The sequence below is a fragment of the Nematostella vectensis genome, chromosome 10 (assembly GCF_932526225.1).
Source record: "Nematostella vectensis chromosome 10, jaNemVect1.1, whole genome shotgun sequence".
NCBI lineage: Eukaryota > Metazoa > Cnidaria > Anthozoa > Actiniaria > Edwardsiidae > Nematostella > Nematostella vectensis.
The window spans coordinates 9,760,008-9,782,759 of record NC_064043.1 but is presented as its reverse complement, the minus strand read 5'-3'; the positions used below and the strand labels follow the sequence as shown (position 1 = coordinate 9,782,759).

The 22,752-nt window shown below is 39.3% G+C and overlaps 3 protein-coding genes across 6 annotated transcripts in view; 1 reads left to right on the top strand and 2 right to left on the bottom strand.

The window, feature by feature from the left end:
* LOC5519289 (C2 domain-containing protein 3) overlaps positions 1 to 6,786 on the bottom strand; it is a 42,395-nt gene extending 35,609 nt beyond the window's left edge. For 2 of the 3 annotated variants that reach the window (XM_048733234.1, XM_048733235.1), the window contains exons 1-10: positions 6,578 to 6,786; positions 5,909 to 6,095; positions 5,532 to 5,629; positions 5,333 to 5,441; positions 5,163 to 5,245; positions 4,655 to 4,836; positions 4,011 to 4,173; positions 3,011 to 3,266; positions 2,045 to 2,426; positions 1,409 to 1,562 (exon numbers count right to left, since the gene is read on the bottom strand). In XM_048733234.1, the coding sequence (XP_048589191.1) occupies positions 1,409 to 1,562; positions 2,045 to 2,426; positions 3,011 to 3,266; positions 4,011 to 4,173; positions 4,655 to 4,836; positions 5,163 to 5,245; positions 5,333 to 5,441; positions 5,532 to 5,629; positions 5,909 to 6,095; positions 6,578 to 6,632 (1,669 nt within the window). In that variant the 5' untranslated portion in view covers positions 6,633 to 6,786. The remainder of the gene's footprint in view (positions 1 to 1,408; positions 1,563 to 2,044; positions 2,427 to 3,010; positions 3,267 to 4,010; positions 4,174 to 4,654; positions 4,837 to 5,162; positions 5,246 to 5,332; positions 5,442 to 5,531; positions 5,630 to 5,908; positions 6,096 to 6,577) is intronic. The other variant, XM_048733236.1, reaches the window with a different exon arrangement.
* A 205-nt stretch (positions 6,787 to 6,991) lies between these two features.
* LOC5519222 (coiled-coil domain-containing protein 22 homolog) lies at positions 6,992 to 15,881 on the top strand. The gene is made up of 17 exons (XM_001639072.3): positions 6,992 to 7,090; positions 8,402 to 8,573; positions 9,064 to 9,196; positions 9,388 to 9,521; positions 9,709 to 9,793; positions 10,398 to 10,564; positions 10,807 to 10,936; positions 11,106 to 11,248; positions 11,670 to 11,789; positions 12,218 to 12,337; positions 12,965 to 13,081; positions 13,520 to 13,621; positions 13,828 to 13,935; positions 14,349 to 14,444; positions 14,530 to 14,589; positions 14,796 to 14,870; positions 15,621 to 15,881. The coding sequence occupies exons 1-17, from the start codon at positions 7,041 to 7,043 to the stop codon at positions 15,741 to 15,743; spliced, it is 1,935 nt and encodes a 644-aa protein (XP_001639122.2). The 5' UTR covers positions 6,992 to 7,040; the 3' UTR covers positions 15,744 to 15,881.
* Positions 15,855 to 22,695, bottom strand: LOC5519291 (proton-coupled amino acid transporter 1). Of its 2 annotated transcripts, none has more exons than XM_048733238.1 (9): positions 22,423 to 22,695; positions 21,687 to 21,777; positions 21,244 to 21,332; positions 20,907 to 20,990; positions 19,954 to 20,038; positions 19,354 to 19,626; positions 18,454 to 18,497; positions 17,529 to 17,698; positions 15,855 to 16,697 (listed from the first exon to the last, which is right to left on the bottom strand). In XM_048733238.1, the coding sequence occupies exons 1-9, from the start codon at positions 22,608 to 22,610 to the stop codon at positions 16,399 to 16,401; spliced, it is 1,323 nt and encodes a 440-aa protein (XP_048589195.1). In that variant the 5' UTR covers positions 22,611 to 22,695; the 3' UTR covers positions 15,855 to 16,398. The 2 variants fall into 2 exon arrangements, with proteins under 2 accessions (XP_048589195.1, XP_001639203.2); XM_001639153.3 differs by having other exon boundaries at positions 18,331 to 18,497; positions 22,423 to 22,693.
* Between the last annotated feature and the right edge of the window lie 57 nt (positions 22,696 to 22,752).

The following is a 22,752-nucleotide window of genomic DNA, read 5'->3' as shown; positions in this document are numbered from 1 at the left end:
TTAAGGAATGTCGATCACTCACGTCTTTGTTATTGTTTAATTGAAAATGCAGCTGTTTATGCGAAAGGAAACTTTAAAATAACAATCTACGAATGAAGTTATTTACGATATTTCATTGAAAATATCTTGGTTATCTAACTCGCTTGACTTAGCCGATGGAAATGGATGTTTTGTGTGACCCGCCATTAAGCGGGAGCATAAAATGGCGGCGGGAGAGGCCTTCTTTTATTATGAGAGCGCTCAGATAACAAGTACTTCACAGAATCATGATGAGCACCTATCACCAAGATTTCCGTTTCCAACGTCCAACAATGTTTAAAAGTATACATAGCATATACATAGCTGGAAATAACGCCTGCATACAGTGGTGGATCCAGTATGTTAACTGGTGAACTGGACATTAAGCCTCTTACTAAGAGAATAATTTATCTTAAGCTTATCTAGTGTTAAAGGCACTGAACAAACTAACTCTTTTGTATGTCAGGGACATAGCAATGAAGTCCGCTGAAAAGATAGTAGCAGCAGCAGCAGCAGCTTAGAAGAGCTGCCTGACATGAAAACCTCGTCTTCCCAAAAGTGAGCTCGTCAGCCGCTATGTTAAAAAGCCTGTTAAAAAGCGCGTTAGGTATGCGGCAGCAAACGGATGGAATGAATTTCTAAACAAGCCAAAGACCACTCGGTCCGTGGTCGTCTTTGCCTCTTAATTGTGAAACCACATTTGAAATAAATAGTCTTAGACTTTTGTATATAGTATTTCAAGTATTTTTTGTACATAGCGTTTGCACATTTTACTTTTAAATTTGTAACTATTTCATTCGACCCTTTGTTGAATAAAGGCCATGTAGTGGAAAATTTTGTCAGGTAAACGTTTTCCTTCTTTCTTTATTATTTGTTAATTTTACGCCTAAACAGATTTTAAAAATTTCAAGTGAATCTTGGAAAATTTGCGAACTCACTTTTCCTTATATCCCTACCCAGAGAAGAACCAACATACAGTATCGAAGGAAGTGTACTGTTTTCTGATTAATTCTAATTCTAATGAGCAAATACGACAAAACGCGTGATAAAAACGAAATCATATTAATGGAATTAATATTATTAGAGGTGCCAATTTAAAAAAAAAAACATTTCCAGCGTTGTGGTTAGACCTTAATGACATCCCGACACTGATCATTATTGGAACAAAAGAAGCAGGCCTCGCTAGAGATGTATATACAAGTTGTACAAGTTCATTTTCTAGAGGGAGGCAGAAGGCTTTTGAGCTTGTACTGGGCCTTTATATTGAAATATAATTTAGTCGAAAATAATATTTATGGCCAAACATTATTTCATTTGTGAATTAATTCTATTTCATTTGTTACCTACTGAAGTCCAGGCACATGTGCTGTGATGGCTTTTCAACACATACCTCGATCATCGTGGACAGATGTACGATTTTCTAACGTTTTAGCAGGTTTTGGCTTGGTAGATGCAGACTTTGAGACTTTGTGCCTCTTTTGCCTTCTGTCTACTCGTGTCTGCTCTTTCGTGTGAACTGGGGAATATTTGCGTCTTCTTTGTCTCTGAATATAAAACAAAGAGATCGATATGTAATAAATTGTGTGCTTCTTACAGTATGTACAACAACAGTGCAATGTAAATTTAGCACGCAAAAAAATAATAATTTATTTAGAGCCAAAAGTGTATGATTTAAAAATGGACAAAGATTTTACACTCCTGAAGATCCAACCATTAATCTGTCAGAAATTCTATAAAGATGTCAAAAGTGAGCGATTGAATGGGCAAAGATCTGACATGTGAGCATCTGAGTGATCTATGGGTTGTGTCTTTCAAACAAAATTTGACGTTCACACAATATGAATTTAAGCATGTATGTAGCCAATACTGTAAAATTTTAAGAGGTGTATTTTGGTGGGCAACGCATGTCACTCAAAAAAGTCATTATACAATATAATAATATATATCCAGTACTTGTAGCCTTCCCCTGACACCCTTTTCACAATGACTTTGAAATTTCCCTGTCCTTGTTTTTGTTTGTACTCACCATATTTCCAGGGTCTTCCAATGTAAGATTACTCTCATCATCTGAGAGAATCGTGTATTCTTCTGAACTAACAGTCTGGCCAGAGTCACTATCAGATTGCCCCTTTCCACCCTCTGCTGTATAGAACAGATCCTTAAGCAGTGACTCGTCATAAATGGGATGCTCAAAGTCACTTATGTCGCCACTGTGATCGGACACGTCTGACAGTGAGCTGTCTATGTAGACAGGGTGTTGGCTTCCCATCAGGAGGTTGAAGGCCTTATCATCCGTGCCAAGGGTATGGTCGTCTGTCTGATCTAAGGTGTCATCAAGACAGACAGCATGTTGCTTGGTTTTAGGTTTGGAAAGAATTTCCTTAAACAGCTGGCCTGGAAGTATATGGCTGTAAAGTACAAATAGAATAATTTGCATCAGTAAATTATTTTCACCCAAACCCAGTCGTACTTATAAGCCAATTATGGTCGCATTAAACTTGTGAATTGTTTTAAGCCATACATGAGTAATGTCCCTGGTGGTATGAGTATTTTATAAATAGGGCTTTTGTGCTAATGCCTAGTGCACAATAGCAACATAACGACATGGGCAAGTGCACTATGTTTAGCCCGACATAACGACATGGACATGATGACAAAAAAGAAAAAAATATGTTTTTTTCTCTTATGTCGTTATGTCGAAGATAAGAGTGCATGCGCCCATGTCGTTATGTCAATATGTCGCTAGTGTGCACAAGGCATAAGAGATCACCTTTAGCATAAAACAATTCAAGCAAAATAAACACAATGAAAAAACACTCTCTGAAATAATCTTTCTGTCTTTAGTTCATAACCGCTAAATAACTTGCTTTTTTTACTGTTATATTACTGCTTAAAGCCTCAGCATTTGCTGGTTTGCCAACCAAAAAGTCATGTGATCTCTTAGTGCAAGTCCCCTATTAAATGTCAATTAGTCACTGTCACAAATCCTTACCTGCCACTTGCATATGAGGCTCTTTCATCAGGGACTAGCCTCTGATGAGCACCAAAGTCATCATTATTATCATCATCACCATCATCTAACAATGCAGTCTTCACCATTCCCTCTCTCAATTTTTGTCCCTTTTCCAGTAAGGTGCCTATCCAGTCCATGCCCGGGTAATGGCTAGAAGAACCTCCCTGGAAAGTGTGGTGGTCTTCCTGGTTTGTGGTTGTATGAATAGATGTGGTGATGCTTTTCCTTTCACCTACTGAGTAAAAAAAATGAAAGCTATTTTGTGATTCAACAAATACTTCAAATTCTTTAACTGTAACAGTGGCATACTGTACTTTCATTTACCCATCTACAGTTATAGACTTTAGGCAGAGACTTTGGTACTGTATGTATAAACCTTCACACACCAATCTTTTTTTTAATTTTCATGCATTTAGAGCGATTTTTTAGCTAATTTTGATCATTTTGTACCACAATTTAATATCAGATTATTTATTATACGACTAACTAAATTCATGTTTAATGTGAAAAGCATGATAACATGAAGACTAAAAATTCCTAATCTAACAGCAGGCCCGTAACCAGGATTTTTCTTGGGGGGGGGGGGGGGGGGGGGGTGGGGGGGGGGAATCAGAAAAAAATACCTAATTTTTCCAGGGGGGGTGGAGGGAGTTATCTGATAAAAATCTGACCACCCGCGAAAAAAAATGATATTTTTATGCCTTTGCAGTATCTCCACGGGACATTTATTGTCAGATTTGACTACATAACAGAGTGATCTAGCTTATGCTTTAGTGTTTTGTCTACAAATAGCAAGTCTATTGAGAACCAAAATCGGACCTACGACCGTTGTGGTGGGGTGCGTTTGCACCCCCTGCACCCCCCCCCTGGGCCTGAACAGAGCATCTTTCATCACACAGGATATGGGACTAGTTGGTATATTCATTGTTTGACATTCTTTCTGCTTGTTCACTCAATAGGGACATAGGTAAGGGCAAACCTTCTGGTAGCTCTGTCATTGTCTGTGACTTCCCTGCAGGAGCATTTCTATGATCTCCTGGAGACAGCTGCTTGTGTTCTATATCCTCATCAAGCAATGACAGCATGGATGGTTCAATGGTGTATTCTAGCCTTTCAGGGGGATCCGATGAAAACTTCACACCCTGAAAAAGAGATGGGGAAAATCCCAGACAAATTGTCAACAGAAAGTAAGAATCAACATATAAGGCTGTAACATAAATGTGGATAATAAATTTTAAAAATCTATTAGAAAAGAGCAATCATTAAATATATTTTATACTATACATTTTGTCCTAGTAAATATCACTGTATCAAAAATAATAATCACCCCTACCTGTATGTATCATCTTGTGAGCTTACAAGATTTTTGGAAAATTTCTAATAACAAAGCATTTAAATGTGTACCCAACACATTTAAAGTCCAGATTCCAACACACACTCTCTTCCCTTTTTATAGGCTTCAAGCAGGTCTTTATGACAAAGTTTACAAATAGTCTGTTGTATGTTGTTATTAACAATACCCAAGGGAAAAATTCATTACAGTACTTCCTAGCTAAAACTTTTGCCAGAACTTTTTAATAATCACAGCATTAAAGTCTAGTACGGAAAAGAGCAATATCGTACCTTGGCTGCAGCAGGGGAGGTGAACAGGTCATCATCAACTGCAAGCTGATGCCTAGGGTGAGTGACAGGGGTGGCAGGGTTGGTGTACGGTGGGGGAGTAGGGTGGGGAGCTGTGCCAAGAAGATCTTTCTCCAATCCTGTGTCTGTTGTTGGAATCGAGGAAGACAGTCTGTTGTAGGCAGCTGTCAAACATACAGTAAGCACATACTGCTTGAGTAACATGTTATTGCATTTTTTATTGGTTGCTAAAACAGTTGGCAAAAACTTGATTTGAAAATAAGTTTTAGCATACAGTACAATGTTATTATTAATTAATTAATATTAATTATAATATTCAATATTTTGCATAGAATGCATTGAAGGAAAACAATGTTCACTTTATACAATATGTACTAGAGGTGTTCCAAAAGTAAAACATTAAAAAGCATTTACCTTTACAGTAGCTCTAATTGAATTTAAGTAGACTATACACATTTATCATTCACTGCATATATACAAAATATTATACCTGAAACTGATTCAAACTTGACAGACACATAGATCTCAGCAACCTTACTGGAGGGCTGGCTAACAGACATGACTGGAAAAAAGCTTTTTCAAAAACACAATTGATAAAGTTGAATTATGTACTCATCTTCAGAAATCAAAAAAGGTAAATCATGATCTGTTTACGCTCACCCTTTAATGGGGTAACTAGCACTCAAATCTGCAATGTTAGGCACACTTGCTTGGCCAAGGAGGAGCTTTGCGGGACCATGGACCATATCCAACACAAGGGTTCCCATGTCTGTGGAATTGTTGGTTAAAAGGTCAATATAATTCTAGATCTAAATAAAAAAGAAGGGGGGCACATTATTACTAGGACACGGCAAACTACCTTTTAAATATGCTGAAAACTGTTTGGGACCACTGCAGATAGGGTACCTCACTGAAGTCCAGTCAGTCTTAACAACACCAGCTTTTTTCTTTACTGGTCTGTAGAGAAAGAAGCAACCTCAAACCAAACATGCGTAACCTCTGTCTGATAGTATACTAACACATTGCATAGATAGACCCCCATTCACAAAGAAAGTACAGTAATAGTCCAGTAAGGCTCAGTATTGTACAGCATTTCCAGATTTCAAGACCTTCTTTCCTCCTTTATCAAAACGGACAGCCCTGTTGCATCTCTATTTCTTCTATTGTATACATTTCCATAACAAAAATCCAAGGTCAACCATTACAATCGTGATAACCGCAGAAAAGTATATTTACCTGAGCAGAGCGCTATCACCCTGTTCACCCCACCACTTCACCCTAATCCCTACATCATCAGGTGGGTGGCGCACTGTCCATGTCACCTTGCTGACTGATACACGTAAGAAACATCGTAACTGACCATCTACTGCTGGTGGCAGACTGTTTACAACAGAAATCTGCTCATCATCTGAAGACAGTGAGACTAAACACAAGAAGATGATGAGTGTTTAGGGGAACGCACTTTCTACGAATCCTGTTTGCTTTTTTATATACAAACAAATAACTGCAATGTCTTCCGAATTAATTGTGAGTCTCCCAGTTTTTAGCCTGAATCCTCCAGCCAAAAATGGGACTTAAGTGTAAGTTATACCCCCGAGTTAATTTCTAAGTTTCTTATTACTTATTCTATTTGAATTCCAATCTCCAAATTTCCAAAAGTTTTCGTCGCTTTCGAGGTTGACAGATATAGCATGATATCAAAACTCAGCGAATAAAGCTAATACAATAGCACGAATAAAGCTACTCTTCAAATCCATATCGAGGCCTTTATTTACTTTGGAAATTTCTCAAGTCGAAAGTTAAAAAGTCGTTCCTCTTTGCAAGCTACCATTAACATTATCAACCAAACAACCTTTCAGCGTTTTTCTGTAACACTTAGAGAAGGAACAACGACGTTTTCCTCACCTTTCCTTTTGGCGGATGGTTTAGCTTTCTTTCCTGTCTTTACCTTTTTCTTCATCACTGCAAATTGTGCTATAATTGGTGATTTGAAACAGCACAATAATCGAATGACAATAAATATTCACTTGAATTATCAAACTCGGACATTTTCGACTTTCGCGCCATGTTTATATCCCAGAATGCAATCGCGCCTCGTTTCATCATGACTCGTTTTCAATCTCTGGCTGTTTTACAGTTTTTTTTTTTCTCTACCGTCGCGTTTCTAGGGTTGGGGCGGGGGTTGTTTTTCTCCTTCAAAGGACTCCAAAAAGAAATTGTCAAATATTTCAGAGTATTTCGTCATTTAGTTTTGTTGCTAGCAAATCGCTAACTTTTGGGTTTCCTGTATCTTAGCCCCCTTCCCACCTGGAGTTTACGGGACTCCTGTGTTCCTCTACCCAAGGTGCTCTTGGTGCTTGGAGGCAAGATGGAGGAAGTTGACAACATTATCATCCACACTTTACGGCAAATCGGCTGGTAAGAGAAACGAATCGCTTTATTTAGTAACAAATATAGAGTTGCAAATAATAGATCATAATACTGTGTAAAAATATTGGCTGTTTTTTTATTATTTATTTTGCTTTCAACATGGAAATCGAAGTTATCGGCATCATAACATCAACTTAATCTCTTTTCGTTCCTTGTCTAAGAAGCTCCCTTGTTTCGGTTGATCATTGGGTTTCATACTTATGTATGGTTTCTCTTTTTTACATAGGGTAGACCTGTAACTAGTAAGGTAGTGGTACCTATTATCGGACAGTGCCCTATTATCGGACACTCGAAAAAAATCGTATATATCTCAAACAATAGGAAAACACGCCGAAAAATGACCCATCGAGTGGAAAAAACAACATTCAGAAAACATGTATTCCAAAGCTTTTTACTAGTGTTTATTGTTTCGCAAAACTAGAAATAATTTTTTCTCCTGTACCACAAAATGGCGATTGAAATCCTCTTTTTGACTTGAATATGTGAGGATGAAAAGAAGCCTTAAAAAAGTCCAAGATTTACCGATCGTGATGAAAGTCCCCTGGCGAATCCTAATCGTACCTAACCTCGGTGCCCCATTATCGGACAGCTGAGTAATCATCGAACGATTCAACATAAATTTGAGCGATCAATGAGCAAACACACATTTCACAATGCAGTTTGTCATGCATGCGATGCATGTGTTTTGAATCGCTTGCTACAGAGAAGAAAAAGCCTTACTAAAATCTGTCGTGAGTTTTGCAATGTACATATAGCAACAATTATTTTCTGCAGTATTTTAATGAAAATGAAGCATGATTTTCCCATTTATTTTTTAGAAGAAATCTGCTGTCGGATAATAGGGCTAGGGTGTCCAATAATAGGGCTAGGTATCGGATAATAGGGTTCACAACATGTCTCACAAGCGATTGTTATCTCCCAAATTTAACCATCAGTGATTTCTTGCTGTAAAACCTAAGACTCAATTGTGTTTTGTACGCGAGATATTTTAGCGTAGATCTAAAGTGTCCGATAATAGGTACCATTACCTTATTTAACTTGTTTATTTTGAGAAAGGGGCGATTTGTTTATCCATTGTATTAGAGGCACCTTTACTCTTTCCTCCTTCGATTTTGCATGCTATTTTTAAGTGGACCACCTCATGGGGGGCTTTTCCGCCTAACTCACCCCACCCAATTTTGTTGTCACTCCAGATTTTATTGATGAATTATCAGAGATGAACCCAAGATGAACCCATATCCCTAAGGGCCCTTTAGGGTGTGTAATCTAATCCCTTATTCTGTTCATGTAATTTCTTAGTGAAATTCCAGAGGAAATCCAATCTCTTCGTGAATTCACCACTACAGTCATTGTGCAAGCTTCATCGAAATGCCTGCATGTCATCAATGAAGACATTGACATCCCTTCCAATCTTCCATCCAGCATGTCGGCCAAGTTCAGGGTTGGGACTATGCTTGCTGCTGCACTACAGGTATCTCCTGCACCAAGACATTCTCTAATCTTTGGTGTTTCTATGACATAGGTATTCAGTGTCTCCTTTTCCCAAACCCCACAATTCAGCAAAGTTATAATTTCTGTATCAAATGTTGGTACCCACTTATTAGAAAAACAACGTTCATCTGTGCCGTAGCTTCCATAGGGGCTGAATAGATGGGGCACACACTGTTTACAAAGTTACAAGGAAATGACCAGTAAGGGTGTGGGGGTGTGGCTGTTCCCCCCTCCCCCCATTGTGTCCCTGAATTGTGCTGGCTACCGCCCTGTGCGATTGATAGCGAGGTACAGCACGTGCTATAAGTGTCCATTAAGCAGAAATAACAATAATCAAGAATAAAAAAGCTATTGGTGTTTTTGGTAACTGCTAACTTTCCTCTTTTTGAAGTAATCTTGGCTGAACAGGTTCAAAGTGCAAAAATTGAACCCTGATTTGTTGCTGAAGTCTTTTTGCTTTCTTCTTGTAGGACCTTGGATATCGTGGGGAGATTGGTTACCAGACATTCTTGTATTCTAACGAGAAGGACATCCGTTCTGTCTTCATGTTCCTTGTGGAACATTTGCCAAAAGAAACTTCATCAGCTGCCAGTGAGCCTCTAGGTAAGTACTCTAACAACAAACACACAAGATATTTGTTACTGCAGCTTCAAGTTATTATTAATGGCACCATGTTTGGGAGTTTTCTCACCAATGAAAACATATATTGTTCTGTAGTATAAATAAAGAAGAGCATAAGATTTTGGAGAGTATACTATATGGTATTCATATGGTGTGGTTTTGATTCTCCCCAGGTTCCTCTGTTTTGCTGAATAGGAGAGTAGCTAGTGATCTGGCTCAGAGATTAACCCTGTCATGGATGCCGACATTCCTTAAAAAGGGTGGGGTCAGATGGAAGGGGAGCAAACCCAAGACCTACTTTAGAGAGGTACAGTATGTGTTTATGTGTTGTGTGTATTGGACAGTAAACAAAAATATTATTATGACAGATAGATTTAGAACTTCGACAATTTGAGCAAGCAATGATCAAAATCTTTTTATATGGCTTTTTTATGGCTTTGTACATGTTGCACCATAAGATGATAGCATGCAATTGATAGTTTATTGTTTTTCAGGGAAGTGCTTCTATGAGGAGGTTCCATGCTTGCAATCTCAAATCACCTCAAGGTCTTACTGATTTGACTGCAAAAATATCTAAAGGTGCTTAAGATATAAGTTATAATGAGTGCTTAAAACAATAAAACCCTCTCTAGTTAATTCAGAATGACCTGGATTATTGTTTTCTGTGACCAATTAATGGTTTAATAATATCCATCCATCCCTTGTTTTCATACTTACCATGTTTAATTATGTATAATACACACTTTTTTATGCCCAAATGACCTCCAAAATCTGGGTGCGTATTATACATAAAACTTTTTGTTTGTGAGATAAAAATTTGCATAACAATTAAATCTATAGAGAGAAATCAACCACATGGAAAGGCATCCTGTAGAATATTATTGTGAGACCATCCATCAAGTGTAACGTACAAGGATGTAAATATAATCTTGAACATAAAAAGTACTGTTTTCGTGTTAAGCTATGCCTCCAGCATTATTGTTAAATAAAATTTTTCGACATATGGTTTCATCTAGGGCTTTTGTCAAATAAAGTTACTTTTCTATGTTTCTTTGTGGAAAATGACCTCATGACTCAGTGTGTATTATAAGTACACGAGTAAATATAGTTAGTAGTCATTCCAAAAAGCCTTCACATAACAACAATGAATTCTGGAACTTACATTTCATAATCTGTTTCTTAGAAACAAAGGCATATTACAGTGTCATTCCCTACGTCACCAGTCAACCACCCTGCCGCCGGGATGTTGCGCCCTCCGTCTTGGAGAGTAACTCCCTGTCTGTGACCGCTGTTGCTGAGTGGGAGTTGGAGTGGAACCAGAGTGGCTTGTCATCCAGGCTCACAAAGGAGGCGAGTTAGACACCAAACAAACAGCGTTCTATTCATTTACTGTTCCAAATGCAAATAAACATAGCACTAGACTATAGAGTACTAGCAGCATCTTTGATGAGCGAAAACTTTTGGAAACATTGGCAATAAATTCATTATGTCAATGGTATCATTTTAAAGGTATAGTAGCAACAGTCTAAGAATGGCTGCAAAAAAACAGCTGATACTGGAATAGCTGGTTGACTTTTCCCTCATTTTTGTAGGAGTACCTTGCCCGTAAACGGCAGAGGCTTGAGAAAAAGATAAAGGACCATGTCTTAGCTGAGATGCAGCGAGTGGAAGCTGGAGGCAGAGCTGCTTCTGACTTGTCCGACATAGTGTCATCATTCTCAGGTTGTCAGATAGACATAATTTTCATCACTTTTTGTTGTTTGTTGTGAGGTTTCTAGTTAGATTCTCCTTACCTTTCTTTGCTGTGTACCTGTTAATACTCTTCTGTACAAGTCATCACCTATTAACTGAAACCTCTATTTTTATAATTAACTTTGAATACTTGTTACAGATAGGGTATCTACAATCGAAAGTCAGACTCAAGGTTCAAGGTTTACTCGCACTGAGAAGCTACAGTTCGCCCAGGATGAGCAGAAGGCAGCAGCTATGGCTGGTCTGAGTGAATCTGGGCCACCTAAGATGGATACCGAAGAGGTTTGTAAAAGGCAGCTTACACCAAAAAATCATGTCTTTTTTAGTGACAAACTCATGCTGAATGAATTAAGCAAATAGTTGTTGCAGTCATATTGCAGATATATGAAAAAATAAAGTATTTCAATGAAAATAAGGCCTTTCTGACCTAGACACTTTCCAGCTGATGCCTAAGAGGTGAATGAGTTGTTTTTTCCCGTCGTTACTTTGCCAACAAAAGTCAGTGCGCACACACGTTTGCCACCAAAAAAAGTGATGTGATTTCATGTGTGGTGGCCTATTTGAAGCTCTAAAAAGTATTATCTCTACATTTTTTTTCAAATCAGCCAACAGTTTCCTGTGGTATGTAATTAAAAGAAGCATTTCAGAAGATAAACCTTCTTAGTAAAATTTCAAAGCCCTTTCTATATTTGTTTTTTTGCAGGAGTTGCAGAAGAAAAGGGAGCAGGAATTAGAGGCTTTGCAAAATAAACTGAAAGACCTTGCATCTTCAGTTGATGAAAAAGAGTCAGAGATCAAAACCATAAATGCTGGCCTACAACAGGTATGTAATGGAAATCAGTGCAAAAAAGTATTTTTCAAGGCTCTAAGCATTAATGTATTCATGAAAACTGCTCCTCTGAAGATGTACTTGTATACCAACACCACAATCGGCGACTCACTCACTGCTACTCCTCAATCAAGTTGTGAATTTGTAAAAGAACACATTTTTGTACCCTCTGATTAGTCAACACATTGTTGGGAGACAGTGCCATTGGAAGCCATCTACAACTCAGGGCTTTTGATTGACAGAATGTACAGTATTTTGTCAATTGGGATTCTTAATGGTGAGATTGAACTGTATGGAAAAACTCTCGTAAGTGAAGCCATTGTTTGATTATCGATTTTCTATCCCTTCTTGCCCTAGACCTTATGTATCCTTGTCCTGCCCTTAGTCATGTAGGACTTAATTTCCTTCTCTCCTTCCCATAGACCAATGAACAAGTCACAGCCACCAAGGTTCAAAACTCTGAGCATGAAGAGTCTTATAAAGTGAAAAAGCGGACTGTGGATCTCTTACCAGATGCAGAAAACAACATTGCAAAACTTCAGGTAATAAAGATGAAAAAGGTCTCATAAGTTAGTCACTAAATGTTGGTTCTCACTTGGACGTAAGCGCAAGCGCAACACACGTAATTTTCCGATTCTCTTTAGAACGCAAGCGCAAGGGAAAGCACAAGAGAAAGCAACTGCTTGATTTTCTTACGCTTGCGCTTGTGTTTGACCAACCTTAAGACTCAGATTCGTATTAATCAGAACTTTATTAAGATTCAGGCCCCTTAACAAGATTCGCCTCAAACATTTGTACCGAAAACAGCATTAACATAGAACACCTTTGTCACACTGATCACACCACATCTCGTACTGCTAGCTGTCTCCTTAGTCCAGCCGGGGCTGGCCTAAAACAAATGCGTAATTGTACAAATTTTTTATCGGTAGGAAATTCGACCGGGACCATGTAAAAGGGGCCACACCCTTTCATAATTTTAAGGTGGTTTACAGCTGACTGGATTAGATTGTTTATTTCTGGTCGTAATACTTTCCAGGTGGACAGTTGTAGAAAAAACAGCTCTCATAAGAGAAAAGCTGTAATTACAACCAGTTTATATTTCTAATTAAGAGGTGATTGCTAACAAAAGCCAAACACTGATATGTGAAAGTATTTATGTTCGTTTATAGGGTGTGGTGGACAGCAGCTCCCAGCGGTTGGTTAACCTGGCTCAACAATGGGAAACACACCGTACTGCACTGATAGATGAGTATCGAGAGCTCAAAGTAATCAATGCCAAGAAAGTGGTGAGTCTCATAGTCTGTGATCTTTCTCAAATGAAAAGCATTGGGCTTGAAGTACTGTCATAGTGCTTTTATGCTTCAGTTAACAACGCATGCTTCTTAGATTTTTTTTATCTTCAATGCTTTTCCTAAGCGGTTTTGGTACCTGGCTCCTGTTGCCTTTTAGCACAGAAAAAAACTTCCAGTTATCCACAATTTTTTTTTTGCTTACTGTGCGATATAAAATACTCAGAGGGTGATTGTCTGACACATACCCCATTCCTTAAATCGTTTCAGAGGAAACCCTGTACATGCAATTCGCATTCTACCCCAGATTTTCCATTATATCCCAAAAACAACCCACGGGGTTTCCAGGACCTTTAAACGTTGGTGTTGTTTCATATTCCACTTGTTTTATGTTTTGTACTGTAACGTGTTATAATGAATACTGTATCATTTCAGTCTGAGACTCAAAAGAAGCTGGAAGAAATCAAGTCGCTACGTGAGAAGATGAAGGAAGTTGCTGAAGAGACTCGAGGAAAAGACGACCTCTACAAACAGCTAGTAAGTTCGTGTTACACCTAACCACAAACGACTAGTAAGATCATGCAACAGTGTCACACACTACCATCTACATAGGAAAAATAAACCTATTATTAATTTTATTGTTAAAGGGTCATTAAACCATAACGATTTATATCCCAATTTATCTTAGGGGTAGTTCATTCGCGAATCATTCTTACCACGTGTGTTTTCGTTGTTCTTCACAGGTTTCTGAATATGAGCGAATGAGTCGTGATGTAAATCGGTCAGCGTACACCCGTCGAATTCTGGAGATTGTTGGGAATATCAAGAAGCAAAAGGAGGAGATAAATAAGGTTTGTCTGACGTCATCTATAAACTGAACTATTAGCCTGCTAGACGGCACTCATTTGGGGTATATGGAATGATTTATTTTCAAACAGTGGGAGTAATGTGGCGCACAAATGGACGAAAAGCACTGTGTTCGAAAACAAAGCATTTCTGCAAATATCCTCAAATGGGAACCAGTTAGCAAGCTAATATACTATTATCACTAAACCATATCATCATTATCATCTGTTGTCATCATAATCAACATCAACAACCTCATCATTATTATCACATTTTCAGCACCAAAACCATTGGCGTCATCACCACCAATATCATCATTATCATCATCATCATCATCATGACTTTCTCCACCATCTTTAAAATTGGAAAAAGCTCTAGTAGCTTGTACTACGTGTTAACCATAGTGCTTGCACTGCAGATTCTGGTTGACACCAAGAGTGTCCAAAAAGAGATCAATCAACTGTCCGGAAAGCTGGACCGGACATTTACTGTCACAGACGAGCTTATATTCAGAGTAAGTCTTGCTTCTTGTAGGATCCCTAGTTGGCACGACTTTCTATTACTTATAAGGTATTCTAGTCTGACCGTTTTTATTTCAGGACGCAAAGAAGGATGAGGCATGTCGTAAAGCGTATAAATATCTTGCAAGCCTTCACGAGGTACCTGACCCGGCCTATTTAGCTTATAAAAACCTTGCTAGGTTGTTAAGGTTATTACATGTAGTATAGAGGGTTGCACGATAACTCAGTTTCACGAGTTCAAATCCAGATCAGCGTGGCTGTCTTCATTTGAGGTTCCCGCCTCTCATCGCACTTATTTGACCTGTATTTTTGTTTGTTCTATAATGACTTTTTTACACGCACAGAACTGCAAAGAGTTGATCCAAGCTGTGGAAGACACTGGTGTTATCATGCGCGAGATTCGAGATCTCGAGGAACAGGTGAGAATGAAACAAGGACTAACACTATAAAAGGGCTTAGCTCCGCCCTCTTTCGGCTGAATTAAATTCATAATTCAAGATGACAACACGCCGTAGCATTGCGTCGGTAGTGATACTTTTTAGTTGTGTTATAATTAATAAACTGAACTAATTTTTACTGTATATTCCTGCTCTTTTGGTGGGTTAGTCATTGTAAGTAGCCAAGAGAAAATAAACCGAGCAAACGAGAAAAGCGCTTCAAAAGTTGAATTTGGGTTTCGCTATTCGTGGGCAAACAAGACACGCTTGACTGAACTCCGGTGCTCCGCACGGACAACTGAGCCTTTCGTGGACCTGGACCAGGCCCTTTTATAGTGCGGGTCCTTGTTTAAGGCAACGCGGGAAGTCAAATGGTTGGGGGGGGGGGGGCTAATGGGGGAAGAAAGAGGAAATCGCCATAGGATCAGAAAAACTGATGTAATCAAGTATATTGATGTTGACTCATTTCAAACTGTAGAGGGTGGAGTAGGGGAAGTGAAGGGGTAAATAGAGAAAGCGGGGAGGTGATTGAAGAACGGCCATTAGACCTTTGTATGGATCACTAAAAGACATACATCGGTACCTCCATTCCAGCGAATGCCCATTGAGGCCATCCTTATTCAGCGGCCACTGTCCCATTTGCTTGTCACTATAAAGTAGTTTTCGAACACTCATCACCATCATAGAGGTACCACTGTAATGATGTCACTACAACTGTTTTTTTTTTCTCAGATTGATACGGAGTCTCAAAAGAACACTGCGAATAATCTGGAACGCATCACTGCGGATCACAAGCAGATGAAAGAAGAGAACGCCACGCTTACCAAGAAAATCAAAGCATTGAAATCTAGTTAGAATTTTTACACAGTCGAGGTTCCGATTACTGTAATAAACACAAGATTTCTTAGAATTCGTCATTTGAAATCAACAATCGAGAAAAAGCAATCAACAAATCAAAAGAAAATATCAGATTAAACAAATATTTTATTAAAACGACGCGTTATCATTATACCCTGGGAAATCGACACATCCGTTGTCAGGGTTTTATTTAGCTCACAAGGCACTTGTGATCCTAGCTTGTAGTACTATTCGCGTTATCATTATACCCTGGGAAATCGACACATCCGTTGTCAGGGTTTTATTTAGCTCACAAGGCACTTGTGATCCTAGCTTGTAGTACTATTTTTTCAATTTCATACAACCTTACAGTCCAAGAGCCTTCCATTATACTTACTAAGACATTTATTTTATACATGATTTGCCCATCCCAGACAGGCTCAGCGACACGCGGCCGCCTACTTTTTATAGTCTAACTCTTTGCCTGCTTAAGGCAGGAAAACCTCGTCTCGCGAGGACTGCCGGGATAACGAAGAGTTTAATTAACTACCATGCTATAAAAGATACCCAATTATAAGAAACGTTCTGATCCTTCGATTTCGTTATAAAGGGGTCCTAGATTTTCTAGTGATTAAAGCACAAGACATATTCTGGTACTGGTCCCTTGATTTCGTTAAAATGGGGTCCCAAAGTTTGTAGACATTAAAGTTCTGTTACCGTGCGCGGCCGAATCGTGTTCAAAATTCTCCACGACAGACTTCAAAGTGAAATAAAAGCCAATAACGGAGCCAAACACGCCTATGACGATGATGCCGATGTCCTTGATTAAGGAGAGAGTGCTGAGGGACTTGTCGTAGCAGAACGTAGCTATATGCAGAGCGGCAGGGAAAGTGAAAGCCAGGGAGGTGCTACCCAGGGAACCCACCAGCGAGATCATGTTACCTAGCTGCGGGATCCCAATTGCGAGACATGCTACGGAGATAAATACAGGAGTTAGTAGATAGCAGCCTAGTCCCAGGCGTTCTAACCGGGTTTCCTATGCTCAGAGATAAACCTGAGGTAGCTTGGGGGCTGGGACGAGCTCGGGGAAATGGTTTCCTGTGACGTCACAACTCTTACCATCAACAGGAAACCCAACCACAGGAAACCCGATAAGAACGCCTGGGACTAGGCTTAGTAGATAGCTCTTATTGACCGAGTGCGTTTCCCTCGTTGGCGTACACATAGACCTCGCTAAACGGGACACGCATTGGAGGGATGAGGCTACCTGTACGCAAATGCATATACCATCGCGCACACATACGACCTCGCCTAAACGGGACAAACATAGAAGGGATACTTCTAAAAGGATGTGGCTACCTGTACGCAAATACACAATGGTGTAAACGGGAAAACTGCGTGTACGCTTAAAAGAATTTGAGGCTCCATTTATTTTGTATGGTCCAAGCAAACGGCGATAATAGGATAATTATAATAGCGTTTGTCAGAGATTTTCATCGCAAAGTGTTGCATTGTTTCTGAGGTCACTAATCAGCCAATGAGAGTGCGCACAGTACCCTCTATGAACCTTATTACACTATGGCTCCCCACCTCAAATTGACGTACAAAGAGATGATAAAATCCCGTTATATTTCGCGACACTGTATGTTAGTTCATTTTATCGATTTAGGGACAACAAAATAAAGTAAAATAAGAGGGCTTGAAGTTGCTATCATCAAAACATTTGCAAGGAATAGTTCTCTACTTATTAAAAATGTGAAAACCAACAAACACAGGATAGCCGCACGTTCAGCGCGTTCTCACCTGTGAAACAGACCAGCAGCATTCTGAACGCGATCTCGACGAGGGGGGCTATCGTTTGCTTTACTCGGTTCTTGACAAACGGGGACAGTATACTTATGATGACGTAAAACTGGATGAAATACGTCAAGAAGATGGAGGCCGCAATGATCAGCTTCACCGACATGTAAAACCTGCCATAAACAGATCCATTAGAACGGAAAACTCAAAGAAAAAGTTAGTTCCAAAAGCCAAGTCACGCGCTATAATCGCATAGGTTCGATATATTCTGTGCATGTCACTGAACGATTTCAAAATCTATTTAATTTAATTAGTTAATTAATAACGCGTGTATAACAGTACAATAAATATGTATTGGAATCATTTTGTCCAATTAAGTCGCGTAAAAAGCGCACTATTTGCACGTTTTGAGAAAATAACACAGTCAGAGACGTTCTCTACCATTGTCCGATAGGCGGGTACACTTTTTTTTTTTATAAGAACGTATAATTTTAAGTTGAGGCTGGGCCGTTCTTATTTTTGGGACATTTTAACGATGTTCTTAAATTTTAAGTGTATATAAGAATATAATACCCAATGAATTATTAGGAAGAGAATTACACTAATTATGTATAGCAACAATAAGGTTGTTGCTATAAACACAATTTGATTTTGCATTTTAGAACGCACCAGGACTAAAAAAGAAAATTTTTATTTCTGCTATCTGAGCATCGGCACGTTTTTAGCATGTTCTTAAAAACTGGTGAAATCTCAGGCTGGACGTTCTTATAAAAAAGGTTCTTATGACAAAAGAGTGTAAACTTACGGTGTGTTGGGGAGGTTTAGAGTAATGCTGCCCTGACAACTGGTTCCACAAGACAGGTATCCCAACACACCCATAAGTAGATATAACAGCGTGACGAGACTCATGCCAGCGTACAGGACCCACCGGAAGCGACGAGGGATCGCCATCATGTTCTCAACCGGAAGTATCTAGAGCGACAGAAAAAGAGACTTTCAGGCACTTCTTCACTGCCCATGGAATACGAAACACTATACAGAAGGGGAGGAGACAAGAAATAGAAAGATGAGGGGGAAGAAAAAAAGGAGATAAGGGGAACAGGGCCGTAGCAGGGGTTGGGGCACTGGAGGCGTGCCCCCCCAACATTTTCAAAAATTATAATAAATTACCATAAGGGGCGTGGCTCTGCACCAATATTTTCTTAATGTTTTGCCCCCATTACATGGCGCACCACAGCTCTAGTAAAGAATGGGAGGGACAAAAATAAAAGTTTTACGTGCCTGAGGCACCTAAGAAAATTTAACGGCTGAACTGTCTCAAACTCATGAAAAGAGTGAAAAGTCCCCTTGGTAATAAACTTAACAATAAAAAGGGGGGGGGGAGCCTCTTAACCCCTTCCTTTCCACTGTCCCTGAGTTGCTTGAGAGGTATGATAATTTACAAGTAGAGGAGTAAAGAATTGTATAAATAAAGATTTTGGGAAAGGGAAGAAGAAGAGGGGAGGTGGAGGGGATGAAAACAGTGGAGATTAAAATAACAAAAGGTAACAGACAGATTAAATGACAAATGAAGCCCAATTTGGCGATATAGGGAGCAGGCCTGTAGCCAGGGGGATTTGGGGCTTCGAGAAAACCCCCAGCTGCTTGAAGGTCCACTCTAATGAAGGAAAGTATCAATGTGAGCTGTGACGAGTTACTAATGGTCCACTAAATAGTTAAACAAACCCCCCAAATCAAAATTCTTGCTGTGAGCCTGGAGAGTTTCACAACCTGAGGGAGTTTCACAACCAAGTATCCATAAAAGAAGATTTATTAGTGATTTTCTTACCACGCCAATGCCTTCATATGTGAACACCACAGCACCAAATGCCAGAGGTAATGTCTTCCACTGGGTCAAGGGGAGTGTACTGGGGTCATGAACAGTGCTACCGGCATAGCTCAACACACAGACTGTCCCAAACAAAGCTAACACATTAGACACAGATGATAGGACCGCTAGGATCTTGAGTGTCCGGATGAAGGATAACAGAATCACTGGGACTAATATTATTAGGACCCAAAGCTTGACATCTAACTTAAATGAGGTATACGCATCAAATGCCTGGAAGAAATAGAAACTAGGTGAGTATAAAAGTTCAGGTTAGAGGAAGGAGTCTAAATGGTGCATATGGCCTTCTTTTAGGGTAAACATATGCAATAAGAACTGTAAAAGTGGTCAGTTTATAACCATATAACTAATAAATACAGGCTGTGACTCTAGGAGGCTGAGCCCCGCGCCCACAAATATCTTTCCCCCTCAACCCACCACTATGCACTAAAAATTTAGAAGACATGTATGGGGAAAACCCTCTTCACCAAATGCTGGCTATGAGAGGACCCTAATGGATGGGTATGTGTATACATGCTGGCTATCACATTATATTGTTACCTGTTGTAGGCTTTCAGCAACAAACAGAAAGTAGATAGCACAGAAACCAAACATTGTGATCAGAAGAAATATGTTGATTAAAATCCTGAAGAGAAAAAAAGTAGATATCTATCTATCATTATATAACTAAAAAAATAACTTAATTTTATATAAGTATATATATAATTTCATCTATAATCTCTTATTATTATTGGAAGGAAATGAAACAGTATTGGATTAAGGCAGGCAGGTTAATGTAAATAAGCCACAACCCTTCCCACCCCACCCCCATCCCCTCTCATTCTCCCAGGTTAAACCCCTGCTGCTGATCCTTCCTCTCCCCAACATAATAACTTGATATTTGAAGCTTGTAAGTCATACTACAACATCAATTCTTTTTCTTGCAAGCACACACAAATGCAATAAAAGTGAGCTCATTACCTTCCTATGTGTGAGTTGTGTTGGGTAATACTGCCCAATAAATGTGAGCTCATTACCTTCCTATGTACTTCCCAATAAAAGTGAGCTCATTACCTTGCTATGTGTGCTTTGTGTAAGTAGTACTGCCCAATAAAACTGAGCTCATTACCTTCCTATGTGTGCTTTGTGTGGGTAGTACTGCCCAATAAAACTGAGCTCATTACCTTCCTATGTGTGCTTTGTGTGGGTAGTACTGCCCAATAAAAGTGGGCTAATTACCTTCCTATGTGTGCTTTGTATGGGTAGTACTGCCCAATAAAACTGAGCTCATTACCTTCCTATGTGTGCTTTGTGTGGGTAGTACTGCCCAACAAAAGTGAGCTAATTACCTTCCTATGTGTGCTTTGTATGGGTAGTACTGCCCAATAAAAGTGGGCTAATTACCTTCCTATGTGTGCTTTGTATGGGTAGTACTGCCCAACAAAAGTGAGCTAATTACCTTCCTATGTGTGCTTTGTGTGGATAGTACTGCCCAATAAAAGTGGGCTAATTACCTTCCTATGTGCGCTTTGTGTGGGTAGTACTGCCCTATGCACTTTTCAGCTACCCCTGCATAACCAAGGTGCAGCATACCCCCCCTGAAAAATAAATGAAAAATAAAGTAACTACACTCAATCTGACCATGTCGGGGTGTGAGATTCATTAAGCCAAAAATATGAAAATATACACATTTTTAAATTAAATGGAAAATTTAAAAAAAATATCACATTTGATCAGATTTATCAATCATTTATCTATTGATCCCTGGGGCTTTCTGATGTGTTTCACACTAAAAACTCCAGGGATGGCAGTCCTGCTGGATGACATTATTTGTTCCCATAGTAACATCACCTGTCACAATATGCATGACTGCATTGTACCAACATCTGCATACAGTGAACTGCTACAACAGACACAGCAACCATCAACAGTGGACCTGCCTAAGAAAAGAACCCACATATTAGTTTTGTAATTAAAGTAGATATCAGATGTTTCAGGGGCATAGCCAGGATTTTTCCTGTGAGAGGGTCCAAAGTGATTTTTCAAGACGTAACAACTAAGACATTATTGGACCAGAAAGGGGGGGGGGGGGGCTTCTGTCATTTACCTTTGCTGTTTTAACTATATGTTATTAAAATATTTCCTCTTGAAATAATTAATCTAATGCAATATAACTATGAAATCTAACTATCTGGAAATGAAGCCTTTCTATCACTATGTCACTGTATATTGACATACAAGTTTACCCCCCCCCCCCCTTTTATGCAGATCGTTATGCCGTAAATGTTACATACCACAGTACCAGCATTCATCATGGCAAGGGGAAGGCTGAATATACCAATGCCAAGGTTGCCTTTTATGACATGCATAAGACTGGCAGAACTCCTATCAGCAAAAAAAGGAAGGATATCGGACATGAGTATGACATTTATCACAGTTGACAGGGTTTAAGACTGCAAAAAGCCTTCTTCCCATGGCAATGCAAGGTGGTGCAGATATGTAAAAACTCTTGTCCTTTCAAGTCCAGTCAGTCTGCACAGCAAGCTTATGATATATGGCAAACTAAAATTTGTCCTTTTTTTGGGGGTCATCGTGGGGAATAGGGCCAGGGTGAGAGTTTGGGTGAAGCTAGGCATTATTTCTGTTAGGGTGTTTAAAACAAAAATATAATATCTAAATGTTATAAAGTTGTGAGTTTTTTCCCACCCCTCCCCAGCTGTCGTCTCATGGATATGGGAAAGTTACGGTACAGTGAGCCAGCGAGCTTGTGCTGGGGAACTTGTCAGTCATTCTTCGTCTTTTTTTTTTTTAATGTCTTTGTGTCGTGTTGTCTGCCCAAAGCTGCTCAACATATACGTTGCAGCTGTATTTAACCATACTCTACAAGCCTTGAAATCGAATTTACACGTGTACAAAAGCAAAAAATTACGATAAATAATTAAACGGTTTATCTACCAGTTTGCAATATAAAAGCCATAGCCGATTAATAAATAATGAATGATTCTTATGTTACTTTAATTCATTACTCACGAGGTTGTATTATCCATGTAGAGGCTTCTATCAAGTTCCACTGTATTTGGATATCGATTTTCGCTTTCCGTTTCCGGGAACGAGGTCGTTTGGTACATTTTATTGTCAGCGCTTTTGAGAAGCTCTGATTTCTCTGATCCAACATTTGAATTGACAGATGCCTTGTCGCAGGATTGAATATCTTCCATGTTGTCTTGAGTTTGTAATCCAGGGTTCTATACATCACGAGTCCGCCGCCTGGTAAATGAGTAATACGACCCCCAGCGGCGCGAGGGAAAAAAAAACTGCTGGGGGTCGTATTACTCATTTACCAGGCGGCGGCGGTTATAT